General features: G+C 42.2%; 1 protein-coding gene across 27 annotated transcripts in view; it reads left to right on the forward strand.

The window, feature by feature from the left end:
* The window catches only part of PARD3 (par-3 family cell polarity regulator), a 771,876-nt gene that overhangs the window by 463,252 nt on the left and 287,983 nt on the right, over nt 1–20,641 (forward strand). For 21 of the 27 annotated variants that reach the window (XM_068235737.1, XM_068235760.1, XM_068235761.1 and 18 more), the window contains one exon: nt 6,837–6,881. The exons of 5 other annotated variants lie outside the window; for them this stretch is intronic. In XM_068235737.1, coding sequence (XP_068091838.1) covers nt 6,837–6,881 — 45 coding nt within the window. The remainder of the gene's footprint in view (nt 1–6,836; nt 6,882–20,641) is intronic. One more of the 27 variants, XM_068235740.1, reaches the window with a different exon arrangement.

Genomic DNA, 20,641 nt, shown 5'->3' on the forward strand with positions numbered 1-20,641 from the left:
TTTCCCAAAACGCTCTGCCAATGTAAATGGATGGGACAAATTCCACTAGAGCGATTGCGAAATAGCAATTGGATTGGAAATCGCAATCACAGGATATGCTGCAGGGAAATTGCACCCAAAAGCGCTTGCAAAACGCTCCCAGGGCTAGTTTACGCTAGCTAAAATATTGCGTTTCTGACGCGATTTGCGCTTGTGATTCCCGTTCAATAGAATGAGAATCACAGAGCAATCACCCCCAAAACGCTGCTTGCAGCGCATTTGCGATTAATCGAAATCGCAACCGCTGCAGTGTGAATGTATCCATAGGGATACATTGTAGCAGCGCTTTGCTGATCGCTGGCAGTCATTAAAGCACTGAAGAATCGCCCGAGGGTGAAACCGCCAATCACTAACAATTGCAATAGCGCTTTGTAGTGGGTTCCAGGCCTACAGTGGGGAAGCTGAAGTTTTTTGTCAAAGCACTGCGCTGGAACTAATATGTGGCAACTGATCCTGGGAGTCAGGTGCTGCTTCCGTCAATGCCTAGTCACACAGGTCTCACATTTACTGGTTTAGGTGCGTGACTCTGAGAGTCAGGGGTAGGTTGTGGAGGTATAGGCTGCGTTTAAAACCAGCCCTTCTCTGAGCTCAGATGTAGAGAGATGTCATATTTATGTGATTGCTTAGTCATTAGATGTTAAAGTGGACCTAAACTCAGAACTTCCTATCTGCTCTAAATGATAAGCATCAGCATAATAATCTTTAAAGCAATACATGTCAAATCTTGGCCCGTTTTGGCCCTCATAGCCCTCAGATTTGGCCCTTAGGTGGTTTCCCCACTTAACATTGTTTGGCCCACTCTAGGCCACCAGAGAAGCTCTATTGGAGGGTAAGTCCTAGATCACCAGGGAAGCCATATGGGGGAGGTGGACAGCACTAAATACCAGGGAACTGTATAGGCGAGGGAGGACCACTAAACATCAGGGAATTGTATAGATGAGGGAGGAACACTAAACATCAGGGAACTGTATAGGAAAGGGAGTGGGCCACTGGAAACTGTATTGGAGAGGGAAGGTGGCCACTATACACCAGGGAACTGTATAGGAGGAGGACCACTAAACATCAAGGAACTGTATAGGGGAGGGAGGAGGGCCACTAGACACCAGGAAACTGTATAGGGGAGGGAGGACCACTAAACATTAGGGAATTGTATAGATGAGAGGAGGAGGACCACTAAACAAAAGTTAACTGTATAGGGATGGAGGGGGCTTTTAGACACGAGGAAACTTTATATAAGGGAGAGAGGTGGCCACTAGACATTGAGGTTTGCCAGCGACTTGGTCCCAGAGTTCACTTTGGGCCCACTTTGTATTTGAGTTCGACACCCCTGCTTTAAAGTAAAACATTTGTTACAGCTGATAAAAATCATGCAATACATTTGCAGAGGGTCTACTTTTGATTTCATGGAAGCAGACATGAGGTTAACATCCTGTGTTTTCAAATTAGCTGCTCTGCTTAGGCAGCCAGCTGACACAGCTGCAAGATCAAATTACAACTTGTGATTAGACACAGATTAGGGGGAATTAAACGGGATAAACTCTTTAAATACACACAGGGTACATTTTCTCTTAAGTTCTGTGGAAGAGTTCAGGTCCACTTTAACTTGGTAAAGGTTTAGTCATGTTTTCATCAGGCATGAGTATAGTTTATTTAGATTACGTCGTTATTTGGGTTGAAAATAGACCTACGTCCATAAAGTTCAACCAATAAATAGTAGCAGGAATCATGAAAGAGGTTAGAGGCAGACAGTGTGGAAGGGTTAGGTTAGTGTTACGCTTTGTAAAATGGTTGTTAGTTTAGGAAATTGTGAGAGAGGTAATATATTATTAGGGTTTTTTGAAACACTTTGGATAGTGTCAGATATTCTGAAAGGTGTAAGTTAGATGAAGGCTTTATGAAGGGGATATTCGTCATGAGAATGTCGGCCTGCATCAAAAAAAAGTGTTCACCCCACATGACAATAGTTGCAGGGTTCTTTAAAGGATCTATTGCAATAAATTGTAAAGCGGAACATATAAATGGTAATTTCTTCCGCTTTCCAATGTCGCTGTTACTTAGGTAGTGAAAATCTGACAGATCTGTCAGTTTTTGGATTAGTGCAACTCCTCATGGTAGAGTCTATGTTCTGTATTAACAAGCACTTCTTGAACAGCAACTGTTAACTCCAACTGCTAAAATAGTGTGTAAATGAGTACCGTAGTAAAGCTGACTGCTTTCTTTGCTTATATCCTTTCCAGGAAGTGCTTTTGTTAAGAATAAAGGTAATACGGAGTCTCCCATGAGGAGTTGACTAGTCTAAAATCTGTCAGCTTTTTACTAACTACTGTAAGTGACAGCAACATAGGAAAAATGTCCTATATAGTGCATTTTATATGTATGTATTTTACATTGTTAATTTTTTTGCAAAAGTGGTCCTTAAATCAGAATTAGCCATCCATGGATGCATCGGTGAGCTCCGGCTGTTTTGAGGCACACTAACTTTCTCCAAGGTTCCGGACTCCACTATAGGTTAGGTTGATGCTAGACTTCTGTGGCCCAGCTCAATATTAGACATTGAAAAATGGTTCAGGTAATTGTAGTCTTTAGTATTGGGCATCAGGCGAGGCAGTTTTGGTGACTAAAATCATTTAACGTTTTCTACCCTTGAGCCTCCGTATCAGGCCAGTTTCACACAAGAAACCAGCATTATAGATGCGGTGCAATTAGATGATCACATCACACCGTAACGTTAAAAATAGGCTTTGGAGATTACCGTGGCAATGCGCGGTAATCTCCCTTCTGCCTGCAAGCCAAGCAATAAGTAAGGCTCTCTAGCGATCACTTCCTGTGGCCAAAATAAGAATTGCACGTAAGTGTATCGAAAAATATACACACTTCTGCGCATGCGCGCCACAAAAAATTGTGAAGCATGTGCATCGCCATTGACTTCCATGACTTCTGGTCGCTGCACGTCGCCGCGAATATCGAACGGTAACAGGCTGTTGTTTTTGCGTCAGACGCTTCCGTCGCATCATGGCAGGTATGTAATGTCCCATAGGCTTTCATTGCTTTAGCGGTACACTGGTAAAATAAGGTGACACAACGCAATGAATGCACCCTAGTGCAGTGATCTGAAAACTTGGCTCTCCAGCTGTTAGGGAACTACAAGTCCCCCAAGGCACTTGCCTTTATGAATCATGACTCTGGCTGTCAGACTCCTGCAATGCATTGTGGGACTTGTAGTTCCTTAACAGCTGGGGAGCCAAGTCTGCAGATCACTGCCCTAGTGCACATGTGTGGAACTCCAGGCCTGGAGGGCCAGATCCATGCCAGTGTTTAGGATGAACTGAGAGTGTTCTACCTCATGGACCACACCTTTCCTGATTCAGTCCCATCAATTCATTTGAGCTGTGTCAAAAATGTGTGAGGACCTTGGCCCTCGAAGCACCGGTTTGACATCCCTGCACAAGTGTGAAAGGGGCCTTAAGGTGGCCATACACCATACAATTTTTTTAAATATCTGTTCAATTTAAGAATTGCAATCAATTTTTCTAACTGATTGTAACATTTCAAAAATATGACCAATGTACCACACACATATGTTCAATTTTTCCCCCAATTATGATAAAAATGATTGGAAACTCTAACAAAATTGCTAGGGTGTGTATATTAATAAATTGACAATCCAACACACACCATACAATCTTTAGAAAGATTGAAGAAAAATATCTGGCATTCCGGATCGATTAAAATCGAAGAAAACGGGAAATCCGATCGGATTTTTCAGTCGAATGAAAAAAAAGCTTTCGATTTTTTTCGGGAGATACGATCGTTTTTATCGAATTACTGTAAAATTGGATCATTTTATTGTATCGTGTGTGGCCACCTTTAGTCTGGTGTGGAATCAAGAGCACCAAACAGCCCCTCACAGAAAACAGAATCCAACCCGTACAGCTCGAGAGATGTGTAATTCCTGCGGTAGCTGTGCGGCTTGTAGCGTGTTTTGTTGAGTAATATCTCTTCCACGATGAAACGTTTTAGTGTTACATGGACAGAACGCAGGCATTAGGCAGCAGCAGATCAGGCAGCATATTTCACAATATTAGGTGAAAAATAGGCAGGCAGCGGTCTATCTCTCAGTGTTCTGCACATTACTACTGAAACAATGTGTTTACTTTTAGATTTAATCTTGCCAGCTATTAGTTTAATTGACTGCCTCTGCCAGAGTACTTAGAAAAGCAATGTGACTTTGCCAGCTCGCAGAGAGCTAGGTATTATTTCACCAGGATAAGAAGATTAAATGGCTCACAATGTAGATTTTTAGCTGCACTAGGAGGCCAATCAATAGTGTGGTTGGATGCAGTTATGCTGGGCGTGAACAATTATTTCTTAGAATACCGCTCACTTCCCAAATACAATAACCCCGGGAAATTGTAATCAGAACTTTAACGCTTCTGTTGTAGCGACTGCATGTTAACCCTTCAACACCCCACACGTTAGCATTTCAGTAGAGTCATAAATAGATACATTTAAAGGATAACTGAAGTGAGGGGGATGTGGAGGCTGCCGTATTTATTTCCTTTTAAACTATGCACATTGCCTGGCTGTCCTGCAGGTCATCTACCGCTAATACTTTTAATCATTGACCCTGAACAAGCATGCAGATCAGATGTTTGACTGAAGTCTGACTGCATTAGTTACAAGCTTGATTGAGGTGTGTGATTCAGACACAACTGATGCCTGGAAGATCAGTAGGATGCCAGACAACTAGTATTGTTTAAAAGTGGAGCTGAACTCTTTTACAGGACAGAAGGAAAACAGAGAAATGCACCCTGTTTGTATTTAGCAAGGTTAGCCTTTGTAATTCCTCCTCATCTGTGACTAATCACCACTTTAATTTGTTCCTTCAGCTGTATCAGCTCAGGAATCTCCTCTGCCAAGGCAGAACAGCTAATTTGTAAACAGAGGGTGTTAACAATATATCTGCTTCCATGAAAGCAGGAAGTAGTATTCACATACTGTTTAAATTTATTGCAGGATTTGTATCGGTTGTAACAAGGAAATGTATTTCTTTTAAAGGTTATTATGCTGTTATGTGTTTTTTTTTTTAGAGCAGAGAGGAAGTTCTGAGTTCAGGTCCACTTTAAAAAGAGATAAATATGGCAGCCTCCAAATCCCTCTCACTTTAATTGTTCTTTTAAAAAAAATCTGTTTTATGTCTTAAGGTGGCCACTAATGACCCAATTTCTACCGAAAAATCGGTCGAACGATCAGAAATTCTGATCGGAAGTGAAATATTGTAATACATCGTTCACTACAACATCGATTCAATCTTTGCTTCCTATCTATCACAACCAACAAGAAAATCCAAATTACTCGTTCATAATCAATTGTGTCCATCAATGGAGGTTATTTACAACCAATCCGATCAGAATTTCTGATCGCTCTAACGATTTTTCGCTAGTAATTGGCCCGTTAGTGGCCAGCTTTAAAGAGGAACTCCAGTGAACATTTTAGTGTTGGCAGGTGATGTAGCTGCTGCATGGTTTTTGGCAGTTGGAAACAGCTGTAACAGCTATTTCCCACAATGCAACAAGGTTCAGATAGGAAACTGCCCAAAAGAAGTACGTACTTTTCCTGTGGGAGAGGTTTCACCACAATATCAGTCATACAGCGCCCCCTGATGGTCTGTTTGTGAAAAGGAATAGATTTCTCATGTAAAAGGGGGTATCAGCTACTGATTGGGATAAAGTTCAATTTTTAGTCGGAGTTTCTCTTTAACTGTCCCTTAACTTGAATAACTATGTAGATAAGCATTTGACCTCACCCCAGTTTCCTGAAGTGACTAGATTTTGGTGAACCTATTAAAGCAAGGGAAATATGGGTGGGGAGGGACTGAGCAATGACCTACAACTGCATCACTCTGGTTAACGTAAATGGACAGACTTTCAGCCTTGCCTGATATTTAAAAGCGGGATTTACTGGGCAATACGAACAAGGAGATGAGACCACTCTAGGCAGGCATACACTTACCTTTCATGTATGGGACTTGTTTTTTTTTTTTTAATTTTAACTTTTTTTTTCTGTATTAGTTGTCCTTTAAGAAATGGAGTTGATTTTGTTTTTTGACTATTTTGGTGCTAAACAATCCTGTATAATTCAGTGATTCTCTAACGTCCAATAAGCATTCTCCAGTAAAAGAGTCCGCTCTCTCCTGATAGAACAGTGAGTAGCTGTTGTTCCTCTGCGCTCTGCACTGGCTACAGGCAAAGTTATGTCACATCCCCTTCCGCCATTGCCAGCTCTCAGTTCTAATGTGTGGCGACACTTCACATGGATATTATTACCCAGAGACCATCCAGAATATTGAGCTGAAGAGGAATTTGTGAACTCAGCCGTATTCCTCATCTGCCTTGTGCATTGCCATGACCACCATTGTGCTTGTTGCCTAATACCATTATTAATACAGCAGCCATTAATGACAATGGGATGTGCTACAAGCAATCATTATCCTCCTGCTTATGCACCTTTCAGGGGATTTGCTTGTTTTTGGCATGAACAAAATAATGTGCATAATTAACCGTTTTAATTCTGTGCAAGTGGGTGATGCTAACCTGTAATAACACGAGTGCCTGTCTGTGGTTTGCATCCAGGGGAGGCTGCATGGAGTGTTTATATTGCATTATGTCTCTTGGGATGGGAGAGAGGGGGATGATTGGCTCCTTGCATGTATTGATACTTCTCATCTTTTAATGTTTGTTGCATGTGGAATGTGGGCACTAACTGGGCTAACCTTCTTACATTTACCTTTTTAACAGTAGCTGACGAAGCTAAGATCAGTGCAATGGCTGACCACAATGCAGGTAAGAGACAGTGCTGTTGCTATGGAAACCCGGGTCAAAGCAGATTAAGATAGAAGCGGCGTTCTGTTCTGATTGCATGTCAGCATGACCTTTACAGGGCCAGCATGCCTCTCCTCTCACTGCAAAGTGTGCTCATTACTGAACTGCCTTGCTTGCCGTGCCATAGGACATATTGACCTGACTTCATCAGCTTTAGAAATATACACCTTGACATTGTTTTTGTGTTTAAGTTTTTTTTTTCCTTTTTGAATAAACTTTTTAGGCCTCTTATGTCACTTAAAGGTCAACTCCAGCTATAGCTCAGTTTTGCACAAATGTTAGTACACCGAATTCTATCCTCTCATGTCTGCAGAATACTGAGGGAATCGGGATGTTTAAAGAGATGCCTAATCAGAATCAATGTGATATTATGCAAATGTATGCAGTTCGAAGATAGACTGATCATACTCTACTTTGCTGGGATTTGATTGGTGTATTTTCAAATAGTGGATGTCAATGAGATGCAAATATTTCCTAATTTATGAATGGTTATGTGACTTGTATTGCAAATATATGCAGCTTGAAAATGGACCAATCAGTTTAAACCTTGGTGGGACTTAATTGGTCCTTTTTCAAGCTGCATATACTTGCATAAAAATGTACGTAACACTGCATGAACTTGGAAATATTTGCATCTCATTTTCAAGATGCATATACATACATTTGCATATGAAATTTGCATACTCTTGCATCCAGTCAGAATAATTTGCATCTCGTTGATCATCCCTACCGACAGATTCATTCGGAGTAACGGATTCTGCCTGAAATTGGGCCCATTAAACAACCACTTATATCTCTATAATGATTTGTAAACCATTTGGAGGGGAAGCCAGTTAACCTACTGGTATGTCTTTAAGATGTAGGAGGAAATCCAAGTGCTTAGAGGAAATCCACACAAACATGGGGAGAACTAGAAATATATTCAATGCTGAGGGTGTTTAGGCTAATTCACTAGAATCCAATCAAGTCAAACTGTTAATTTGTCAGTAGTTATCAGATCTATTTGGCGTATTTGCATATTCAAATGTATGGCTTACGTAAAATTAAAATCTGCCTATTTTATGAATGTTTAGTGCAGCATTGCTATTGATTTTGTAAAATATCTGTATTGTGGGAAGTAAACCTTTAAGTAAAATTGTCTTTATTATTGTGTGTTGCTGAGACCTATAGGGGACATCCAGAGGCTTCCTCTGTCCCCTCCACCTCGCTGTTCCAGCCCCCTCGGCAAGCTGCTCACGCCTGCGTGGTAGCACAGAGCCCCACTCGGGCTCGTCTTTCTCTGCCTAGCATATGCGGCTCCTTACTACTGGACAGGCGCGAGCCGTCATGCACCTGCGTTCAATCATGTACAGGTGTGCGACCTTCAACTTTCAGAGGCTCCTACACAGCATTTGTGAAGTGCAGTGGTGGGCCTATGCCAAATTCCGCATTGAAATTCGCAATTATTCATCGTAATGTGAAATGTTAAAGAAAATCATAAATCATTTATGTAATAGTCATATTTCATAATTTCGCATAATTTTCACACTTTTGTGTAAATTTGTGCCGCATTTAGCAGTTAATAGCGAAGCACCCAATCATGCTATTGCCACTAAAATTGCTAAATACTGTATGTTAAGGAGAATAGTGGGTACAAGTCAAAAAAACTATTTTTCAAAAAGACCTTGTAGTTTGAGAATTGATTTTAAAAATGCAAAGAAAAATTATTTTTAAACTGTCCTTTTTCTGAGTTTAAAAACCATTTTTTCTAAGCATTTTTAAAATCGATTTTCTCAAACTACAAGGTCTTTTTGAAAATGTTTTTTCTTTTTTTTACTTGTACCCAATATTCTCCTTAAAGCGGAATATAACCCTGCATTTCAACTTTGCTCTAAAACATTATTTACAGTATATTATATGCAACCAGCATTTTTTTTTTTTTTACTAGACCAGCATTGGAAGGGTTACACAGAGTTTCAAAGTTCCTGGAGATTTTTGCAGACACATCCGAAGCTGAAATAGATACATTTTGTTTACATAAATGTATCTAAGTGTTGGATGTTAGCTGGAGGACAGCCAAAGTGTGTAACATTCAACACTTAGATAGTTACATTTTGTTTACATAAATGTATCTGAGCTTCGGATGCGTCTGCAGAAATCTCCAGGAACTTTAAAACTCTGTGTAACCCTTCCAATGCTGGTCTAGTAAAAAAAAAAATGCTGGTTGCATATAATATACTGTAAATAATGTTTTAGAGCAAAGTTGAAATGCAGGGTTATATTCCGCTTTAACATATGTAGCAATTTTTGTGTTGATAGCATGTATGAGGGCTTTGCTATTCACTGCTAAATTCGGCATGAAATTACGTGAAAACTACGAAGGATTATACAAAATCAATTGAATTTACAAAACGTAATTACATTGATCATCGCTGGTGAAGTGGAGGAAGACGTGAAAAGTTGGAGAATACAAAGGCTTCCCTCTACGGAGAGGAGTATTGGACTTTTTTCCTCCCATAAAGTCACAGGATTGCTTTAGTATTTTCTACTTGCTAGCCTGGGATCTCCTGCCTCAGTTATTACAATCGGCTTTCTTGCTAAGCATGAGAACAGTGGTGCTCAGTCACTAGGTGAGATACACACAGAGACCTTCTTGGCAGCAGAACAGCTTTACTCCCATCACTAGTGATGCCGCCACCTGTGGTGTAAGTGCTTGTACTTGCTAGCAACTAGCTTTGAGGGACTAATGTATTCTGCCCTAATAAAATGTCAGTGCTGCTTCTGAAGCAATATCCTTGTGCATATTCAAATAGTTCCAATACAATTTGGTACTGCTGTAGTGTAATATGAATAAAATTAACTTTTATGAAAAAGCTGAACAGCATAGTTAAACTCCCATTTTCCCAAAGAAAAAAAAAGTGTATCAAACCACCTCTGTATTATTTAAGTTTTCTTTCTTTTCAAACATGTTTTAACCAGTTGTGTTACTCAGGTGTTTTCCCTAATTGCCACTCTCCATGTTTAACTGTGAAGACTGCCTTATATGGCCATGGGATGGCACTGAGGTGGGAGTGGCAACTCCCTATTGTGCATGTGGAGATGGGACGTTCATCTGATAACTGCCAGTACATTTTGCTGTCTGTAAAAATGTGAAGTGCTTGTAGTGCAGCCGATCCATGCAAAATGATTGGATGCGTTCTGCATGTCTGCTTGATGCAGGGGAAGACGCTAGTCACAATCGCACACATTTACTGCACACCGATAAACTCGTACATCCATGCATGTAATTTTAAGTTAATGGACCGCACATAATTCAAGATTTTTGTTTGCATTCACCTACTTTCTGTTTCGGATATTTCTATGCATTAAAACATGGGAAAACCCTCACTTAACTCCACTTGTGTTTCTAACTCTATTCTAATTTGATGCAAACAAAAAATTGTAATTAAAATAAAAAATGGACTTGGAAAATGCAGTTGCAGGAACAATAGGTAACCAGTCAAGAGTTTGCAATTGCAAGGGTGTTCCCTGGCTTACACTACAAAGCACCAGACAAAGTGGGTTTACATGTTTAGACGTTCCATAAGCCTTTCTGTCCTTCTTTATGGAGTCATGTGGTGAAAACTGGGCTAGCATTGATTTTTGCTCCATGGACACACCGTGAGAATGGTAGGACCTGTACATATGTACTTGACAGATCATACAAGCTAGCCGAACATATCTTATTGCCATATGCTCAGTGCTGACCTTAGATGTTTAATCCTTTCGGATAGCAGTGTATTATTAATTTGCGAATAGCACAGTCTCTCCTCTTCTGTTCCTTATTCACCCTGCAGCACAAGTAACTAACTTGCAGGGAACCTGTGCAGAAAACATACTGTATGATTCCTGACCCCTCCTAAAGGCACTCAAGCAAATTGCTTTGGGTTGTGCATGTGTTAAGATGCTAGTACTAACATTACTCTTACTTTCGTGGTGATTTTGTGGTTTTCTTACGTTGTACTTTTAACAAAAAATGTTATCAGTCCTTTGTGATTGACATTTTCTTTGTTGTATCATCTGGGACCCTCTGGAAGTTTGCTTGAACTACGTGAAATCAGTTCAGTTTTAAAATCTTAATGACGTATGTTAGGAATTGCAAAATTTTATGCATATTTTTGTGTAAGAAAAATTAGCACATTATGATCATCATTAGGATAGGAGGAGGCAGAGGTGGTGCACAAGGACACAGTGTGGGCACAGGGTGGGCACAGAGGAGGTACAGGGGACATAGATGGCAGAGTTTTGACTTAAGAATGGATTCAGCTTAAGAACAAACCTACAGTTCCTATCCCGTTCCTTAATGGAACTTTCTTCATTAAAGAGAGTCCAAAGTGGGGACATAAAATTAACAAAAAACTATGCTACCTGATCCAGGGGGCTAGACAGATCAGGTAGCCGCCATCTACACCGCCCTTGTGGCGTGAATCTTTTTACTTTCATTTTCCAACTTACTCTCTGACGTTGGAAGGAGGGAGCAGCCAGGAAAAGACAGTTTCCCAATGCCAGCTGGGGAAAGCCTGCAGGAATGCCCCCAGATGGCGTTTTGAGCAGGGAATTCCTGTCCTACTTTCCCCTAGAGATTAAAAATAATTATTGCCGCCAATTTCAGGGGGGGGGAGGGGGTTATACCACGGCTGTGGGGGGTGCAGAGAGAGGCGGTGGAGAGACACAAAGGCATGTCATGAGGCAGGGGACATGCCTGTGTGTCCCATCTGCGCCCCGCCGCACCGCCTCAGGTTCTCTTTGATGGCTCTAGTTACAGATTGCCCAGCAAGCTCATGGTGTGCCAGAACTCCTGGGAGTGTGTAAAGCTACATACACAGGGGGCACAACTGTCCCCTGTTGCATGCAGCCAAGAGACCAGGGAGCGAGAGCTCCCTATCGGCGACAGCTATCCACACGTCTCGCCAGAAAGGCAGAGACGCGGCGGATGCTGTCTGTGTAGGGAGCATCCCCCGGCCGGATGCTCCGTTTACTTGCGTTTGTCTCCTGTCGCTAGTCCGCATACACACGCAGCACGCGTGGCGGACTAGCGACATTTGCTGAGACAGAAGTTGCCGGAGATTGAACTTTTCAATCGCACGGCAACTTCACTTCCCGGCGACAGTTTGTGGCACGCGTGTCATACACACGGGGGACCTGTCGCCGCAACATGCGTGTGCCATGTGTTTGTGGCGACAGTTGTGCCCCGTGTGTATGGGTCTTTAGGGGTTGAAAGAGACCAAAAAGCCTCCTTACTAAAGTGCTATGAAAACACACGTTTGCCTTCTTAAAACGTATTATGATTATTCAGGTTGGAGTGAGCTCTGAAGATAGCGCCATAAAGTCACCCTGCAAGGCCCCCCTGTGATCTGGGCTTTTACCATGGTCATGTTTTTGGCTGTACAGTGCTGACAGATGGCCTTGAACAAAGTCATTGAAAGATAAACACACCCTGTAACTGCTGAGGGAGAGATTCCAATAAATCTGCATGTTAGAAGACATTCCTGTAGAGTTTATCTCCAGTATCTCCACATCCCATCATCATGAAGCTTGCCTGACCCTGAACTTCCACCTCAAATTTTGCTGTATGGAAAAGAATGATGTGGCGGCCATTAGTCAATAAATTATGTATTTAAACAGCTCTCATATTTTTTTTTTCCTTCTGATGATCGGCATATGAAAAATGACTTCTGAGTAATCGTGTTTTTTTTCTTTTCTTTCAGCAATTAAAATAATGTGCCTTCTGCAATTATGAGTTCCTGTGATTTATTAATCCGAGTTAGCTTTTGACCTTTGCAATGCTATTTTAATTAGGCTGAAACCATTCTTATGTGGGAACATCATGGTTTTTTATTGGATACATTCCATTTGCTCTCGCCTTCCTCCTGGCATTTCATGTCTTTAAATGGTGAATAATTTAATCTTTAGCCTTTTTTTCCCCTATTCTTTTCCTGGAATTTCGGGTCTACCATTTAAGAGTCATGTATTTTTGTGTTCTCCATAATGTTTTTCCACGGTTTCGACCTCTCCATGTACTTAAAATTGGATTGTTCAGATGGTGATAATGCACATAGCCAGATCTCACAGATCTGGGACTTTGGGGTCTAAACCAAGTTTCAGGAATCTTGTTCTCTCTCTTTCTCTCTTTATGTAACATTACAAAACATACTTTTTATTACTATTTTTATGTTGAGCCTATTTCTTTTTGACAATGGGGGGGAGGGTAGAGTCTGTTCTCACTGTAGAGCTGCATCTCCTGTAGGATGTTTTCAGTGTAGTATAGTAGTACATGCACATTCCTGTATGCAGGTCCAAAAGAAACTATTTTTTTCCTAATCAAGCTCCCTTTGCTCCCTCTATCTTCCCTGATAACCATCATGCTCAGGTGAACCCATTCTCACTTCTTGTTTTCACAAAAGCATCCTATTCCTCCCCACCTATTTGCGGCTTCCCAGATTTTGGATTCGGACACCACCTTGCCCTATTTGGGCCCATAAACATGGCCATAGCCACGAGTTCTGCTTTGAATAAGCACAGATGATCTGCTTATTGGTAATATATGAACCACGTCTCCAACACAGCGGATTCCATCGCGTCAGTAGGCTGGGCAAAGGGGAAGGGCTTCCTCCTCACACTTTTGGCAAGGGCAGTTTCTTATTCCAGGTGAAGCTCTTGAACAGAAAGTCGTTTATTTTTGTTTTATTTTTTGGAGCAATTTTCTTATGTATTTGATCATCCTGCATTCAGATTTTATAGCCATAGTTAACAGCAGGGCCAGTTTGGCACAATCTTAAAGCGGATCTGAGATGAAAAACGAACTAACAAATAACTTGTCTATATATCTCATCTAAAGTTTAGATAGTTTACACAGCAAATCTAGCTGCAAACCGATTCAACCGTTTGATTATTTATTCCTGTGATACAATGAGAGCGGCCATGTTCTGTTTGTCATATTACACACAGGCAAAGCTGATCTGTATCTCCAGCCCTCAGCCTGTAAAAACTTCTCTCCTCTTCTCCTCCCTCCTCCCCTCTGCCTCTGAATTCTCTGGCTAGTAACCTCCTCCTTCTGCTGCCCAGACTGAGCTCCCATAAGCCCTTGCTACTAAGGCTGAGTCTGGAGAAGCTGTGGGCAAGGCTTATTTAGTTAATAGGGAATTAGAGTATTAAAACAAAAAAATATTTGGTTTTAGGAATGCCCAATGAACTATATGAAAGGAACACAATTATGCAATGAGTAAAAATTTATCTCGGATCCACTTTAAGTGGAAAGAATTCTGTACATTTGCGTAGCTCATTCACTTTTATTGGGATGTGGCCAAGGATTTATTTATTTATTTATTTATTGTATTTATAAAGCGCCAACATATTACACAGCGCTGGATATGTGACATTTGAAACTGAAAAGCCTGGTCTATGTTGTGTTACAAGCAAATGTTCTGCCAGTGTAACATTTGTGAATATGGATCCAGTTTCACATTTAAATTGCATTTTGCATTGCCATTTATGAACCAGTCCTATATCACCAGATCTGTAGAGGAAGTGTCTGACAGCACTCAGGAAGGGAAAGCTGGACACTAACCATACAATCTTAATTGTACAATCTTACCTGTTTTCTATAATATAAGCACCAACAAATTGAGAATAATCCGAACAGGTTGTATAGATAAACTCTCATACTACATAATAGTGGTCGGACTGTACAATCAAGATTGTATGGTTATTAGGCGTTTTAGTGGCAGATTCAGAGAGGCCAATTTATAAAGCAGCAATAAATTAAGCTGGCCATATACTGGTCGATGTGGCCAACAGACATATCCCTCTCAGATCATAAGCTGATTAGAGAGGGATCCATCTGATGGAATCCCTCCACACATTATGTAAATATTTCTATAGATTTGGGCACGGACTGCCTGATTTCCTGGTCTTACACCAGGATTTTTACACTGTTCCCCACTGTAGCCTGTTGTAAAAGCTGAGGATAGAGGGACCAGGAGAAAATGTGTGTATGTGAATAGAGAACTGGTAAATTAACAGAAGGCAAAGAGTACTGGTAAACTGATCATATTCAAATTGGGAAACTGTTAGCCGTGGCGTCCCACAAGTGTCCTTACTAAGCCCAAACCTTTTTAATTTATTAAATAATGCTCTAGTGGATAAAATAGAGTAGTGTTGCCATATCAGATGATATGAAACTATGCAGAATTATCAACACTAAGCAGGATAGTGACATATTAAAACAGGATCTGGACAACATGGCCATATGAGCAGGCATATGGCAGATATAGCCATTAGTAAAGAGGCTTGGCTGTCACAAACACGTCTCTGCTTCCTGTTCATTGCTATGATGTGTGTAGCAATAGTGCTGTTAGGTTGTGGGGCGTATTTGGTCTGTCTTTCAATCTTCGGTTGAACATAAGTAAACCAAGCATGAAAATAGGGGTGTCATCCAGAGAGTCCAAAACCCAGAGAGCACCAACCACCGTTCTTCTACCAGCTTGGTCAAATATGTCTTCAGCCCTCCTTCACCAGTCTTCAAAAGTACTGGTGTTTCTAAGTATTTCCCAAAAAACAAATTGATCCGTACACGTGAGTCCGGGCTCGCACTGTGCTGTTTCCGGAAGCACTCAGGGACGTCAGTAGTTCGGAAGCCTGTCGAGGAGTCCTGAAGGTGCAGAACTTCATTGGGGAACGGGGGACGGAACGTGGACATGGATAGAGGAGCGGGAAGACTAATATTTTTATTTTGTGGCATCCCACAAAAGAAAAAATATACGGTATTCAGAATTGAATTGCAAGAACTGACATAACTAAGGATGCTTTCATTTTAACTCATCCTAGAGTTCTCCTTTAAAAGCAGCTAAGTAAAAGTGACATTCCTGAGAGCTGTAATAGCTTCAGGTTCATAATGATACGATCATTTTATGAACATAAGTGGTCTCCTTTATTCTGTAACGTTTATAGCACAGCAGGGACACATGGAGAGTTACGGGAGCATGTGAGCATTATTCTGGAGGAAGCACAATAATATCTACATCCATGTTTCATCTGTGAGTTCATCTGTGGCGGAGAAGACCCTGCAACGTACAGGGGAGTTACCGGTAGCTGTACATCAGATTAATGGGATACATTGCATGCTTTTAGTTGTATAAATGAGATTTACTCCAGCCTGTGAAATCATTGCTGCCCCGCAGCTGGGTAAAAGCCTCCCCTGCCCTACAAGCTGAGAGTTATGCCTGGCGGGGTGAAAGGTCACCCCTTTAACCACCCAGCCCACGTTTGGAAAAAGATAAATATTTTATTAAACGGCTGGAGTAAAAGCAAAGAGTGATGAGATGCCGCCTTCTCCTGATGGAATTATCCATAGCAGAGTTATAAAATAATTGTATCTCTTGCTGTCACTTGAAAGGGTGAGAGGTTAATACATTCCACATTAAGAGATGCAGCATCAGTCCATAGACAGCAAGAGGAAAAAGTAAGAGGTGTCACAGTTCTAACCATAAATCTTGCCTCCCTCCCCCTGATCTCCCAGTGTACTCAGCCCCCCTCCACCATATTATCTCGGTGTACTCAGCAGAGGTTCCAGCCAGTTGTGAAAGCCTTGTTTGGACCCGGACATTGAGAGTAATTAGATAAGAAATGTAAAGTAAACATTAAGGCAGGCAGACAACATAATAGACCTTTAATTATTCTTCTGTGTAGTTTAATTGCACCATCTAGTCTTCCTCTGTATGTGGAGTTCAACACAAAGGTTAGAGGAAGTGTAGAAACAGCTCAACTCTATACTGGACCTGAACAGTGCTGGACTGTCAAGGACCAGATTAGCCAGAGACCGATATGCTGAGGACAGCAACCCTTGCGACTTGCTCTCTGAATGCCCTGAGGTTGAAACAGGGGTATCCAGTTAGCCAGGGGCAGGAGCGCTTGCGTAACCAGAGATGTAGAGCAACAGGCAGCGCAAAGCTCCCGCCGGTTGAGTCGGGTACTGCAATGACTCAACAAACCCACAGCAAAGTTCACAGATGCAGGTACTAGGATAGTCTTCGGGCAGGCAGAGGTCGGCAACAGATCGGGTACTCGGACAAGCAAGGGTTCGGCAACGGAGCAGGTTCTCAGGCGGGCAAAGGTCAGCAACGGATCAGGCACTCGGACATAGCAGAAGTCGGTAACCAGCCGGGTAGTCAGACGAGCCAGGATCAACATTCAGGAGACACGGGCAGAACTAGTCAATTCACGGGAGAAACACACGCACACTGCTGCAATACTACAGCAACCAGAGAGTGTCACTCTCTAGGCTTAAATAGGCCGTTTGGGCGCGAACGGCGTGATGCGCAGCGTGCGCATGCGCACAGGCGCGCACGCCATCACGTACACAGGCGCGCGCGCCGTCACGCGCGTCACAGAAGATGCACAAACAGACGCCCCCTCACGCGCGCGCATGCGCAGCGCTCACCCCAACGCCTTGCGGCGGCAGTGTTCACGCAACGCAGCGCGCGCAAGCGCACAACGCCAGACCCCCACCAGTGGAGATCCAACGCCATGCCCCGGACGCCTGCCGACATCCGTATGTGCCAGCCGCCTCGCCTAGACAGGTAACCGACCGTGACAATGCCCCCCCCCCCCCCAAGGGGCATCCTCCGGATGCCTACTGGTACAGGTTTACCCGGAAACTTGATGTGGAATTTCTTCACCAATACAGGAGCATGTACATTGGATGCTGGTTCCCATGTATTATTTTCTGGTCCATAGCCTTTCCATTTAATCAGAAATTGCACCCGATTGCCCCTTCTCCTGGAGTCCAAGATTTCTTCGACTTCGTATTCTTCTTCTCCATCCACTAAGATAGGCGGTGGAGGAGGTGAGTTCCGATTGACAAATGGGTCCACCAGTGAGGGTTTGAGTAGGGAGATATGAAATACTGGGTGAATTTTCAAACTCCCGGGTAGTTCTAATTCATAAGCCACTTGACCAATCTTCCTTTTGACAGGGAATGGCCCAATAAATTTCGGGCCTAATTTCTTGGAAGGACATGACAATCTTAAGTTCACGGTTGATAACCAGACCAGTTCTCCAATTCCAATTTCTTTGTCACCCCTCCTCCGGTCATCTGCCTTCCTCTTGAATGATGATTGAGCTCGAGACATTGCTTGTTGTAGCACTTGAAAATTATCAGACAGGAACTTAGCCAGGTCAGAAGCAGCTGGTACCGATGAATGGAATTATTATATGAAAATTCAGCTAATGGAAGTAAACTGACCCAATTATCTTGTGAAAAAGTGGAAAAACATCTGAGATATTGCTCGAGGGTTTGGTTGGTTCGTTCTGTCTGACCATTGGATTGTGGGTGATAGGCGGATGAAAAGTTAAGTTGAATGTTCAGAGATTTGCAGAGAGCTTTCCAAAATCGGGAAGTGAACTGGGTGCCTCTATCCGACACGACATCCGCAGGAATTCCATGGAGACGAATGATTTCTTTAATAAAAATTTGTGCTGTTTCCTGTGCTGAAGGAGTATTTTGCATTGGTATGAAATGAGCCATTTTGGACAGCCGATCCACCACCACAAAGATAGTATTATGATTATCAGAATCTGGTAGTTCCACAATAAAGTCCATGGAAATGGAATACCAGGGTCTTGGAGGAACCGGAAGAGGATTCAACAAACCCCATGGCCTTAACCTGGAGCTTTTAGATTGGTTACAGACTATACAAGATAACACGTATGCCTTACAATCTTCCTTCAATTCAGGCCACCAAAAATACTGCTGAATTAGTTCTTGTGTTTTAAAAATCCCCTTGTGACCAGCCAATCTATGATCATGACATGACTTAAGGACCGATACACGGAAATCTTCGGGAACCACTATCTTATTTCCTCGTAGCCAAAGGCCGTCTTCCTGTGTAAGTGAGGACTTGATTCTTTCAGGCAAAGTGAGGTTGGAATGTCGAAACTGGTCAATAAATTCGGGTTGTATCATAAAAAAGTTTTGACTGGAAAGGATTGTATCCTGTGTGGTTTGGAATTCATTATCAGGAAACATGCGGGATAATGCATCCGGTTTTGTATTCTTTGATCCAGGTCGGTAAGTTATGTGGAAGCTGAAGCGGGAAAAGAATAATGCCCATCTGGCCTGTCTAGGATTCAGCCGTTTTGAGGTACTCCAGATTGCGATGATCAGTATAGATAAGTATTGGATTCGCAGCGCCCTCCAACAAGTATCTCCATTCTTCCAGAGCATCTTTGATCGCCAGTAGTTCTCTATCGCCGACATCATAGTTTCTTTCTGCCTCTGATAATTTTCTTGAGTAATAGGCAACTGGGTGAAGTAACGCCTTGAGTCCTTGCCTCTGAGAGAGCACTGCCCCTACTGCGACTTCTGAGGCATCCACCTCCAGAACATAAGATAATGCTGGGTCCGGATGCTTGAGAATAGGATCGGTAGTAAAGATAAGCTTCAGTTTATCGAATGCTTTTTGTGCTTCAGTATTCCAAACAAACCGACTTTGTTTACGGGTGAGTTGTGTAATTGGTAAAATTACGGCTGAAAAGTTCCTTATGAATCTGCGATAGAAATTTGCAAATCCAATAAATCTTTGAACTGATTTTTTATTTAAAGGGGCTGGCCAATCAAGGATGGCTTGGATCTTCTGAGGGTCCATGCGAAAGCCGTTAGCAGAGATAATGAGGCCTAGAAATTGAATAGAACTTTGCTCGAACTGACATTTCTCCGCTTTCGCATATAATTGATTATGTCTTAGACGGGTCAAGACTTGTGCCACGTGATAACGATGTTCTTCCAGTGATGTGGAAAAAATTAAGATGTCATCCAAATACACGATGAGGAATACATCAATGAAATCTTTCAGGATATCGTTAATAAAGTATTGGAAGGTGGCTGGGGCATTGCAGAGACCAAAGGGCATTACTAGGTATTCGTAATGGCCATAGCGAGATGTAAACGCCGTCTTCCATTCGTCTCCTTTTCTGATTCTTATTAGATTATATGCGCCCCTTAAATCGAGTTTCATGAATATGTTGGCGGCCCGCAGTTGTTGAAACAATTCTGGTAGCAATGGTAACAGATACCGATTCTTAATGGTTACCTTGTTCAGTTCTCGGTAGTCAATACAGGGCCGAAGTGATTTATCCTTTTTTTCAACAAAGAAAATACCTGCGCCTGCCGGTGAGTTAGAGGGTCGTATGAATCCCTTTTTCAAGTTTTCTTCAATATATTGTTTAAGCACCTTTTGTTCGGGTTCAGACAGGGGAAACATCTTTCCAAAAGGAACTGCGGCTCCCGGTAATAAATCTATTGGACAGTCATATGGACGATGAGGAGGCAACAGGTCTGCCCCCTTTTCATCGAAGACGTCCAAAAATTCATGATACTGAGTAGGCACCAGATTTTGTAATGAGGTGCATAACAGAGGTCCTGCATGACTAGGCCTTTCTGGAATACAGCAGTTCCCACAATATAATGAATTGAAGGTAACTTGACCCGTAGACCAATTAATCGCAGGATTATGCGCCTTGAGCCAGGGTAGCCCTAAAATCACTGAGTACATTGGAGAGGACACTAGATCAAATGTGAGGAATTCTTGGTGTGTTCCGAAAATAGAAGTATGAATAGGAACAGTTTCCTGATCAACAGGACCCGAGCTTATTGCTGAGCCATCGGCTAGGTGGATATGTAGGGGTTCCTTCCGACGTTGAGTGAT

Source organism: Hyperolius riggenbachi, chromosome 5, assembly GCF_040937935.1.
Source record: "Hyperolius riggenbachi isolate aHypRig1 chromosome 5, aHypRig1.pri, whole genome shotgun sequence".
Taxonomy (NCBI): domain Eukaryota; kingdom Metazoa; phylum Chordata; class Amphibia; order Anura; family Hyperoliidae; genus Hyperolius; species Hyperolius riggenbachi.